Here is a 12,026-nt window from a genome sequence, read left to right on the forward strand (position 1 = left end):
CGTTTTTTTTATCTCAGTTATTTATCACCTGTCGTAGATCCCAGTCCTTTTTATTTTTGCTTTATCTGATTCATTACAACCGATTTAAGTTTCTGATCAGGGTTTAACAACCACGGCTAATTCCAAAGGTTCTGCGTTTCATATCTCAGTTTATTGCACGTGTCCATAAAGCTCGTGTAAAAAATTCACAGTCATCTCTGCGACCTGGAACAGAAATAAATCTTTAAACACAGAGGAAACGCACYGAGAAAATGACAGTAAATGAGGTCCTTTAAGAGCGTGAGTTGATTTAATTAAAGAAAAAGAATAAAGACGACACGGCAGAAACAAAAAAAAAGCTCTCCTGGGTGTGTTTTTGTGCAGAAACAGGAGGAGGCAGGTTGAGCCCTGACTGGTGCTGAGAAGCTGCCACACCTGTGTGCACTTTAAGGTGCTAATGACAGCAGGCAGGCAGCTTGGTACATTAGTGGTGTTGCTGGCTTCAGCTGCTTTTCCTCAGGGGCGTCTGCTCAGCCTGATCCCAACCTGCAGCTGCTAATCCCACCAGGTAACATCCCTGATCAACATCAGTCCTTCTCTCATAGAAATCAGAATAATTTTACAAGTATCTATTGAAATATGTGGTCCTGCGGTCACTTCTGACTAATCTGGTCTAAATGCTGTTCATTTATTTGGATGCATTGTTCACAGAGCTCTGCACTGCCTTTCTCACTTTTAATCTAATCACAGAGATGCACTTTTACCTTTTTAAAACTTCCAGTCATTGAGCTGTAAGAGTTACTTGGCTGGAAGCATTTTTTTTTTTTCAAAACAAAACGTTCACATGAGCTAAAACTGTCAAACACATCAGTTTGGACTCTTAACTTTTAAGGAAATAACATCTGGGCCGTTTTTAATCTTTTTTTGCAATCTCTTTTTGCAAATGCTGTGCTATTGTAGCCATTCATGTATCAAAACATTCAGCTCGTTAAGGAAATTGCTGCTATGCTGTGTCCTTTTTAAAAATGTTTTGTTTATTCACAAATGGTTTCTTTGGTTTTGTCCTTTTTTTTTTCTTTGAATTCAGCTTCAGCAAACAGGCTTTATTTGTATTTAGTTCTACTTTTGGCTAAAATTTTTGAGGAGTTTTGATTTTAATTTCAGCACTCATTGCCAAAAAAAGCTAATTCTCTAGATGACCTTTTGTTTTAAAGAGTTAAGTTTGATTTTGCAACTTGTTCCACCTTCAKCTCTTGAAATATTAGGACTTTGAACGAGAAACTGCAGATAAAATTATCGACCTTTCATCAGGTGCAGCATCTTGGCTGTTTCTTTTTTTTTTTGTCTGTCATTGCCACAGATAAGCGTTGAGTTGTTTTTTTAATCTTTCTGGATTGAAATCAAACTCATTTYGAGCTGACAAGAAGGGGGAACAAAGCGTGTTGCACAACTCCAGTGTTAATATGACATAAATGCAGATTCGATGTGTTTTATCAGTGGAAGTAATGGTGGTCAAAGTTCACACGTTTCAAAGTTGGTCAGCTGTTTTTATGAGTTCTTGTTCTTCACGTGTCTCCCCTCAGAGCAGAGGAAGAGGATCTGCTGTCCACACACACCTGAGAGGACCTGCAGCAGGTAGGAGCTCAGAACTGTTGAGACTTAAACTGGCTGTGCTGAAGAGTTTATGACTTTTTAAATCTGTGAAATAAAACCCTGCAAGTATATTTACAGCCTGCTGTCAAACAGATGAAGGTGGACCATCTTCTGTATGTGTGCGCATGTTTGTTTGTCATTAAATTATCTCACGAACCACKGAAACTTGCCGAAAATAATTTAGAGCTTCAAATAAGTCAATACTAGGGAAACCTGACCTAAATCTTCGTGTTGGACAAGTCTGATTCCTAATGCGTTTCCTGAGCTCCGATTCCTTCAAGACAAGATTTTCATTTCTATTTGAGAAGAATTGACCAGATGTTTTTAAGTCTGAAAGAATGTTGTTAATTTTGTCAAATGCCACAACACACAAGTGTTTAGTTCCTCTATTTGTGAAGACAAATTAGCTGTTTTTTCCCCTGAAAATTGACAGCAGTTAATTTTATTTGTGAATGTTTGCAGCAATGTTTAAAGGCTTCATCACTGCCCAGTAATGTATCAACTTTCCTGAGTTGAACCCTGGCTTCTCAAGTTCTCAATGTTGACTTTGTCCTTGAGTTATTACAGCAACAATATCAAGAGTAGTGAGAGAGCTCAAGATATTTCATAATGAGGATGTAAATTGACTTTTTTATGACTTTGTGTGATATGAGTTGTAGATCTTGACGAACCCTTTTTTTTATACTTTGTTTTGTGTTTCCAGCCGGCCCTGAGCCACCATGGACTTCATCCTCCAGTTACTGTTCTCCCCCCTCCCCATCCCGGTCGTCATCTCATTGATGGCCCTCGGTGTTGCCACCCTGTTTTACCTCAATGCTCGGCCCAGTCCCCTCCGCAGCCCAGCTGACCTCAACCGCCAGACTTTAGGCATCAAGGTGAGAACTGGGGAGCTGCTCAGTGGAGTTTTGGGCCATTCGGAAAGAATGGAAAAAGTTCTAGCATTTTTTTTGTGCAACCGTGTAAATAAACTTGACAGAATTACTTGCTTTACGTTACTCGAGTGCTTCTATATGCCTTCAGGATGGTGCAAGAAAAACTGCCTTATTGGAGAACAACAACAACCTGATGTCGTTTTACTACAGTGATGCCAGAACTCTGTATGAAGTCTTTCAGAGAGGCCTGAAAGTTTCAGGTAACAACTTCCTGCAACTTTTAAGAAATGCTGCTTGATTTGATGATCATTTTTTTAGAACTGATCCTGCTGCTCACTTCAGTAGAATAGTTTACATCAACATAGAGGCATRCACTCTGTAAATATTAAAGTTGTTGCATTGACAATATCCTGCATCAGAATTTCCAGGACAGGCAAATATAAACTATAACTGCAGATCTAATTTGCTGAAAGAGAAAAATGTCCTGCTGTTGCTAAATGAAAGTAAAATGTTTAAGCCTAAAACTATTTAAATGGGACATTTTTTGCCATTAAATACATTTTGTGTACTTGGTCTCTGTGAGTGCAGAACATTAGAAATCAGTCTCTCCTGATGCTGCATATTTATAAATTTATATTCTGTTTGGGTCATATTTTTCAACCTGTTCAGTTCTCGATTTTTCTTCGACGTTCAAACTTCTAAAAGTCTGGACTCGCCAACTACAATTTTGTAGTCTTCATTCCCCTCTGAGTCAGACTCTGGCTCCAGCATGTAAGGCTGGATGTACAAGTCTTCCCTTATGTTTTTTTTTATTCATCTGTAAAATATTTCTGCACCGCTACAGTCGTAAACCATATCAAACTAGAATGGACCGCTCTGGAAGGAGACAAGATGAGAAGCTCCTTGTTTGGATTTAAAGAGACAGCCTTAAAACGGGTTGATCTGAGACACGCCTCCAGAAAAGGGGTGAAAGAGGGGCTTGTGGAGTTACAATGAGGAGCAGTTCCACTTTAGACCCCAACTTATTTTTAAATGTGAAAAAACAGAATCATTTAAAGTAGACATATCCTGCTTTTAAATCTTGTTTATAAAGAGGGTTGAATTGGCTTAGAGTGAAGAAATTATCTGATTTCAAAGAAACCAATTTAAAACCYGACACCTGAACACACTTTGCCTCTTTTGCTTTTGTTTTGTTCCCAGAAAATTCTGATTTAACACATTTTACCTGCAGGTAACGGACCTTGTTTGGGCTACAGGAAAAAAGGAAGACCTTACCAATGGCTCAAATACAAACAGGTAAAACAAAACGAGACAAGGTCGCATTTCTCCTTCCCATTCTTTATAAATTGAAATGTTTTTCAAAAGTTTTAAGCTTTTTGTTGCAAAAAATGTTTTTCAAAAGGAAAGTCAGTCCCCCATTGGCAACATAAAAACAGGGCTCCCAGTAAATGTTTTTTTTTTGTATTAAGTTTTTAAAAAATGTAGCAAATCAGATTTCACGTTCATCTGAAAGACAAACAGCTGCAAGGATGAAGCATTTAGGACACATATTATAAAGTTTAATTTGAGGTTTCCTTCACTTTTTGTTCCTGAAGGTCTCAGACCGAGCAGAGCACCTCGGCTCCGGACTCCTCCACCGAGGTTTGAAGCCCAACACAAACACCTTCGTTGGCATCTTTGCTCAGAACAGACCTGAGGTCAGACGACTCTCCCAGTAAAGACAGATTTCAGTTCACTGCGCAGTGCGTTTGACTGGTTTTCATTGCAGTGGATTATCAGTGAGCTGGCCTGTTACACCTACTCCATGGTAGCAGTTCCTCTGTACGACACGCTGGGTCCTGAGGCTCTCGTGTTCATTATCGACCGAGGTAATTGGAGCTTCTTTCAGCCTCCTGTAATTAGCAGCATTAAGGAGCAAGAAAAGTCCAGTAACTCCCTGCTCCCACAGGAGTCTGCGTCAGGGATTTTAATCTTATTTATCTCACCTGTTCTCAGTGGTTTTTTTCTGATCACTGTCTGTGAGAAATCAGCTTTGTGTTGCATCAACTTGAACCACATAAGATCACGTTTTTACTGTTATCACCCCCCCCCCCCTCAGCTGACATATCCACGGTTCTCTGCGACAATCAGAAGAAAGCAGAAACTCTGCTGGAGAGCAGGGAAAAGGGCCACACCACAGTCCTGAAAACCATCATCATCATGGACTCTTTCAGCCCAGAGTTGGTTGAGCGTGGGGCGAAGTGCGGGGTGGACATCATGTCCATGGAGGACGTCGAGGTAACTCGAACGGAACGTAAAAGCCCCGACGGTTCACTGAACACAAACTAAATGTCTGCTCTGTTCCACCAGGTGCTGGGGAAAAGTCACCTACAAAAGCCAATTGTAAGTTTCAACTGATGGAGGAAGATGGTTGCTCTTTAAGTATTTTTGTTTTTTTTATATCTTTTCAATTTGTCTCATAACCCAACAGCCACCGAAGCCAGAGGACCTCAGTATCGTTTGCTTCACCAGTGGCACCACAGGTGATCCATTTATATCAAGATTTAATTTATCAACAGAGTATGATTCATAAATAACTTGACAAGCCCTGAAAGTGAGATTTTTTTTTTGTTGCAAAAATTCTTGAAGGAAAAATAATTGACACTAAAAGAGCATAATATCATATCCTTATGGGGTGCCGTTTGTAAAATTACAGTCAAAAATTGACACCAATATTTTTGTTCTAGCATTTTATAAGAAAACAGATTTATTTTTCAAAGTCAGTTTTTCACCATATGATTCATACATTTATAGTTTATAAACTAAATATTTAATTTACAAATTAAATATTTAGTTTATAAGCTAAATACATAACTTGTGACAGGTTTTGAGCTAAATATCTAGCTCGCAACTTAAATACTTAGCTAGCTACCTAAAATACTTAGCTAGAAAGTTAAATATTTAGCTAGCCACCTAAATATTTAATTTAAATGTTTAGCTAGCTACCTACTAATTAGGTTGGAACTTAAATATTTAGGTAGCTAGCTAAATATTTAGCTCAAAACTTAAATATTTAATTTGTAAGTTAAATATTTAGTTAAACTATGACATTTATAAATGTGTGAATCGGTGAAAAACTGACTTTGAAAAATGTATTCTTTTTCTTAAGGGCTAAATAAAGCAAAAATATTGGTGGTAGTTTTTGACTAACTTTACAAACGGCACCCCAAATTCCTCCTATAAACCGTTTCTGAGCAGCTATATAATCATTAATCCCTCTGTCAAACTAAAATGGACCTGTCTGGAAGCTGGGGGGCACAGTGTGAAGCGCCTAATTTGTATTTAAAGAGACAGCCTCAAAATGAGTTTAACTGAGACCCCTCAAAACTGAGACCCCTCAAAAGAGGTGAAAGAGGGGCTTGTGGAGTTGAAATAAGGAGGAATTCAGACCAAAGAATTGCAGTTCCACTTTATATAGACCCAAACTGAAGGATTTAAATGTGAAAGGGTATAAAAGCTTCATATGTCTCATTTAAACTTGTACAAAACTGAACACTAGTTTAAACTGTTATTAAAACAAATGACAGAAAACAAACATTTTTATTGGTCTAGAATCTTTAATATTCTATAAAGAGAACCAGAACAACTAATCAAATTGTCCTAAAAAAGACTTAAGTGTTGAAACTTTAGCACCAAAAATCAAAGGATTTTGTTTTTAAGGAAACCCTAAAGGAGCCATGCTGACCCACGAGAACGTTGTTGCTGATGCTGCAGGAGTCATCAAAACCTTTGAGGTGAGTCTGATTTAAACTTGACGCACGGGCTCTTATAATGTTTGGGTTAAACTCACCAGAACCTTGATGTTCCTCAGTCGTCCATCATTCCAACAACGGAAGATGTCACCATTTCATTTCTGCCTTTAGCACACATGTTTGAGAGAATCGTGCAGGTAAGAACCAAACCAATGAGCTTGAATCTTTAATCCTCTCTGAAGATATGTTGACATGTTTTGTTTAATGCAGACTGTGGTTTTTGGAGCTGGGGCCAGGGTGGGATTCTTCCAGGGTGACATACGGTTGTTGCCGGATGACATGAAGACCCTGCAGCCCACMATTTTCCCTGCGGTGCCTCGACTTCTCAACCGCATCTACGACAAAGTTCGTCATCCTGTTAATCTGCTGCAGGATTTTTTTTAAAAAGCTTGACTCGATGAAAGTTCAACACTTCCATGTTTTATCACCAGGTTCAGAGCGGAGCCACAACGCCGTTCAAAAAATGGCTGCTGAACTTGGCCGTGGAGAGGAAGTGCGCTGAGGTGAAGGAGGGCATCGTCAGGAAGAACAGCATCTGGGACAAACTCATCTTCAACAAAGTCCAGGTGCTGGTTCTGTSTGAACAAACGCAGGTTGTTTGAGGTGTGTTTGTGGGGTTAGTGGATCTACATTCTCTGAACCTTGACCCCCAGGAGTCCCTTGGAGGCCGCGTGAGGTTCATGGTGACCGGAGCAGCACCCATATCACCCTCTGTTCTCACCTTCCTCAGAGCTGCTCTGGGCTGCCAGGTAATAAAAACAAAGAACCAGAGTGTCGACTTACAAATGCAAATGGTTTGTTTTCAGTAATAAAATTTTTTAATAAAGTATGCCCCACTTTACTTGACTGTGGAGAACTATTAGTGTAGTAGATTTATTCATTTTCATAAACAAAATGTACTATACAATAAATTATACAAATCCCAAATAAAATGAAAGGCAGCAGAAAGAACATTCTTAACATCTGCCCTTTAAAAAAAAAAAACATAATTCAATTATCTTCAAATAACAAAACTTAAACTCAAACAGTTCTTATAAAAGCACATTATACAAATTCATATTTCTTCAACAATCTAACTTTTATCATTCTCTTAAACAAATTAATTGAGCCGGCATTTTTATAATCCCTTTCCAGATTATTCCAGTCTTATTCCTTGGACTGAAGTACATTGGTCCTTCAAATTTGTTCGAATTTTAGGCTTTACTGTTACCTTCGGGTTTTGTAAAAATGCTGTAGATATCAAAATTTGATTTTACATCAGTCTATGTAAACACCTTGAAATTGGCCGAACCTCCTACAGTTTCTGACACTCCCACTTCGGCACTTAATGCCACTTGCATTTTGTAGTAAAGTCAGACCATTTTTGACGAACCGTGTCATCCTTAGGAATTGTAAAAAGAAGGTAGCCTCCTTGGCATCCAAAAATACATTACATTTCCTTGATAAAAACTTTTTTAGTCTGAAAAGGACTGAAGTAATTACTATTACAAGCTCGGACACAGTTACACCAGGCAGGGGTGCTCAGTGGGGCAGGAGCTCAGCTCCAGGGAGGAGCTTTGGGTAAATGGTTGGTGATTTGGCTGCTCCACATGGCTACCACTGTTCTACGCTCTGTTTCGTACAGAGGAGCAGTGAAGGGGAAACTAGATTTGAGCGGAACCGTGTAGGAAGGTGAGGGCCAGGCTAGGCTACTACAGGAGATTAAAGTATTTCTCAAACATGCATGAAGAGTCAAAGCAACACTGGGTATGTTTTTTTTTTTTTTTTTTTTGAGGGAATAACAGGATATAAAGCTCAAAGTTGATTTGGCATATTTTACTTAAGACAACATTCTCTCTGACCTCAGATTTGGTCTCTGGTTTAAAACCATGTCTGTTTCCAAATCAATCAAGGTTTGAACCTTACTACTCTAGCTTATTGATTAACCGCCAGCACATTAACGTTTTGATAACACGATTGATTTATTTAGTCTTATTGACCTTGTGGCTCTCAGATCTTTGAAGGATACGGTCAGACGGAGTGTGCGGCTGCCTGCACCTTCACCATGTCTGGAGACGTCTCTGCAGGTAAACTGCACCTCCTCTTTTTCCGGTTAATGTTTTTTTTCTTTATGTAGAAAAATCAGTGGTGTAATCAAACTTTTTTCCCAACAGGTCATGTCGGTGTGCCTCTGCCTTGTAATTTTCTGAAGTTGGTTGATGTTGAAGAAATGAGCTACTTTGCTTCAAACGGTGAAGGGGAGGTGTGTTCAGGATTTGATGCTAAGCTAATGACTTCCAGGGCTAGCTAATTTTAAAATGCATGTGTGACTTCTGATCTTGAACACACAGGATGCACATAAATTTAGATTTTTGTCCTTCTGGTAAGAAGTTCAAAGAATTTTCTGGTTTTTGTTCCCAGGTTTGCATTAAGGGTACAAATGTGTTCAAAGGCTACTTGAAAGACCCTGAGAAGACCGCAGAGGCTTTGGATAAAGATGGTTGGCTCCACACTGGGGATGTTGGAAAATGGCTTCCAGTAAGAGCTTTTTTTTTTTTTTTTTAAATAAGCCAAAACGGATTATGTGCACCAGTTGAATAAATTCAACCTGAAACTCCTGCACCAGATGGCTGGACCAGACCCTCGAGTCTTGTCTGTTTCCATCTTTAGGAGTTGAAACAAAGTAAAGCGAAGCTTTAGGAAAAAAAAGTTCTCTCAAAGTGGACATGGTGAAAGGTCGACATGTTTGCTTTAGAAGAAATGAGAGGATTTGAGTGAAGGTGCTGAACATTTTGAGTTTTTCTCTTGAACCTAAGACGTCCAACTACTTTTTCTTTCTGTAAACACTGAATTATGGCTTAAACATTTGCTTTTTAAAATGTATGTCAAAACTAATATTTCCAGTAAAATTATTGGCTCCAAAGCTAGTTTTTCTTTTAGTCTAAAGGTTGTATGTGTGTGTGTGTGCAGTGTTTTTCTTTTACATAAACATCAAAAATAGACTTATGGTTTTGTTTGTGACAGAGTGGAGTTTTAAAGATTATCGACCGTAAGAAGAACATCTTCAAGCTGGCTCAAGGAGAGTACATCGCACCGGAGAAGATCGAGAACGTGTATGTTCGCAGCGGCCCTGTGGCTCAGGTGTTTGTGCATGGAGACAGTCTGCAGGTATAACTCCACCTCTTTTTGTTTTACGAATTTTAAATTGTTCCTCAGCTTTGATTATTAAGGTTCAACTCCTTCTTGCAGTCTTGCCTGGTTGCTGTTGTGGTCCCAGACGCAGACGTCCTGCCAGGTTTTGCAAAACGTCTTGGCATCCAAGGCTCCATTGAAGAACTCTGCAAGAACACAGTAAGGGAGGGTCTGTCTGGCTGTAACATGTCAAGTCTGCAGGAATTATGATCATTTACACTAAAACGGACAGTTTTGTTGTAAAACCCATAACACGTGTGTGTGTGTGTGTGTGTGTGTGAATCACGTTTACTGAAATGAAGAGCTTTTTTGTGCTTAAAACTTATTTTTCCTCCCTCAGGAAATTAAGAAGGCTGTAATTTCAGACATGACCAAACTTGGAAAAGAAGCAGGTCTCAAGTCTTTTGAACAGGTAATTTCTTCCTGAATAGTTAGTCAGACTAGTAATTGTTTTAAAGAAATTCATTCCGTAAACTTAATTTTGCTCCTGTAAACCTGAATCTCTTGGGTGTAAATGACTTTATTACCGTAGATCTAAATACTTGGTCCAATGAATTCAAACCTGTGAAGAAAACTAAATTTCATAACATCTCTCACATACTGCAGTTGATTTGTCAGTTGAGGTTTTTTATTGAGAAACTGGAGAGTTTTGACTGCATTCATTGTTTTCTTGGCCGCAGGTGAAGGACGTGCACCTCCACCCAGAGCTGTTCACCATCGAGAACGGCCTGTTGACTCCCACCTTGAAGGCCAAGAGAGCTGAGGTCCAAGCTCTGTTCCAGCCTCAGATCGACCGACTTTATGCCAGCTTACAATAAATGAAACACAAAGCAGCATTTTAAGTGTTTTTTTTCTCTTCCTGAATCTTAAACCTAATGGCTTTTTTTTCTCCATAATAGTCTAAAAACTACAGAGGTTGAGATGAGGTTATATTTCTCAAATTTCAGCTCTTAAAAATTTAAGAGTTGTTTCTGATCGTTTCAGGTGACTCCAAGATATGAAGCTTGGTCAAGAGGTGGAAAATGCCTCACAATGTGCTACTCAAATTCAAACAAGTTTATTTTTGAGTCGGTACTGCCCTCCTGTGTTCTGCTACAAAAGCTGCACAAAGTGACACTGAACTGTTTGGTTTGACGACTTTATCTGCAGAACAAAACATCTGTGCATCATTAAGATATTAGCTGAATTAATCACAACTAAAAATATCCAAAAGGAACTCAAACCCTGGTCAAGTTCTTACATTTTGTCTATTTTAATTGCTTCTACAAGATTAAAATAGTTTGATTCTGAAAGACCTACAACTAAATCCTCCGACCTGAGCGGAGATGAAATAATTTGCCTCTTCAAAATAAAAATGGGGGAGGATCAGTTCAAATCAGGAGGATCGAGTTAATCCTTCAGTAAATCTTTTGAGGACAAATATCTTGCTGTAAATACTTTCAAGTTAAATAACTATCAAAGTCTACAAATTCATTTTTAATTTTGTCCTACCAGATGTCTGGGAAATCCTTCAATATAATACAGGTCCTCAAAAAAACTAGCATACTGTGATAAAGTTAATTATTTTCTGTAATGTACTGATAAACATTAAACTTATATTATAGATTCATTGCACACCAACTGAAGTAGTTCAGGCCTTGTTTTAAAATTGATTTTGGTAAAGTAATCAATCCCCATCTAAAAAATAAGCATATCATGAAAAGGTTCTCTAAATGACTTATTAACCTAATCATCTGAATCAACTAATCAACTCTAAACACCTGCAAAAGATTCCTGAGGCTTTTAAAAACTCCCAGTCTGGTTCATTACTCAAAACCACAATCATGGGTCAGACTGCTGACCTGACTGCTGTCCAGAAGACCATCACTGACACCCTCAAGCAAGAGGGTAAGACACAGACATTTCTGAACGAATAGGCTGTTCCCAGAGTGCTGTATCAAGGCACCTCAGTGGGAAGTCTGTGGGAAGGAAAAAGTGTGGCAGAAAACGCACAAGAAGAGGTGACCGGACCCTGAGGAAGATTGTGGAGAAGAGCTGATTCCAGATGTTGGGGGACCTGCAGAAGCGGTGGACTGAGTCTGGAGTACAAACTTCCAGAGCCACCGTGCACAGGCGTGTGCAGGAAATGGGCTACAGGTGCCTCATTCCCCAGGTCAAGCCACTTTTGAACCAGAAACAGCAGCAGAAGCGCCTGACCTGGGCTACAGAGAAGCAGCTCTGGACTGTTGCTCAGTGGTCCAAAGTACTTTTTCCAGATGAAAGCAAATCAAGGATCCAGAGTCTGGAGGAAGACTGGGGAGAAGGAAATGCCAAAACGCCTGAAGTCCAGTGTCATGTACCCACAGTCAGTGATGGTCTGGGGTGCCATGTCAGCTGCTGGTGTTGGTCCACTGTGTTTTATCAAGGCCAGGGTCAATGCAGCTATCAGGAGACTTTGGAGCACCTCATGCTTCCATCTGCTGAAAAGCTTTATGAAGATGGGCACTAGGACCCAGCGGACACACGCATGAGCTGCTGAGCTGCTGAGTTCTCAACGAGCTTAACTAAACGGATAATGTGC

At 39.4% G+C, this 12,026-nt stretch overlaps 1 protein-coding gene across 1 annotated transcript; it reads left to right on the plus strand.

The window, feature by feature from the left end:
- Nucleotides 1-476: 476 nt before the first annotated feature.
- acsl5 (acyl-CoA synthetase long chain family member 5) lies at nucleotides 477-10,302 on the plus strand. The gene is made up of 22 exons (XM_014032723.1): nucleotides 477-547; nucleotides 1,563-1,614; nucleotides 2,336-2,507; nucleotides 2,653-2,764; nucleotides 3,736-3,800; nucleotides 4,100-4,201; nucleotides 4,273-4,372; nucleotides 4,603-4,781; nucleotides 4,854-4,886; nucleotides 4,975-5,026; nucleotides 6,204-6,277; nucleotides 6,355-6,432; nucleotides 6,506-6,640; nucleotides 6,727-6,861; nucleotides 6,949-7,044; nucleotides 8,289-8,361; nucleotides 8,449-8,537; nucleotides 8,696-8,812; nucleotides 9,299-9,442; nucleotides 9,524-9,625; nucleotides 9,807-9,878; nucleotides 10,147-10,302. Exons 3-22 carry the CDS (start codon nucleotides 2,352-2,354, stop codon nucleotides 10,282-10,284), a joined length of 2,052 nt encoding a protein of 683 aa, XP_013888177.1. The 5' UTR covers nucleotides 477-547; nucleotides 1,563-1,614; nucleotides 2,336-2,351; the 3' UTR covers nucleotides 10,285-10,302.
- The last annotated feature ends 1,724 nt before the right edge of the window (nucleotides 10,303-12,026 follow it).

This window comes from Austrofundulus limnaeus, unplaced genomic scaffold (genome assembly GCF_001266775.1).
Source record: "Austrofundulus limnaeus strain Quisiro unplaced genomic scaffold, Austrofundulus_limnaeus-1.0 Scaffold7, whole genome shotgun sequence".
In the NCBI taxonomy this organism is placed as follows: Eukaryota; Metazoa; Chordata; class Actinopteri; order Cyprinodontiformes; family Rivulidae; genus Austrofundulus; species Austrofundulus limnaeus.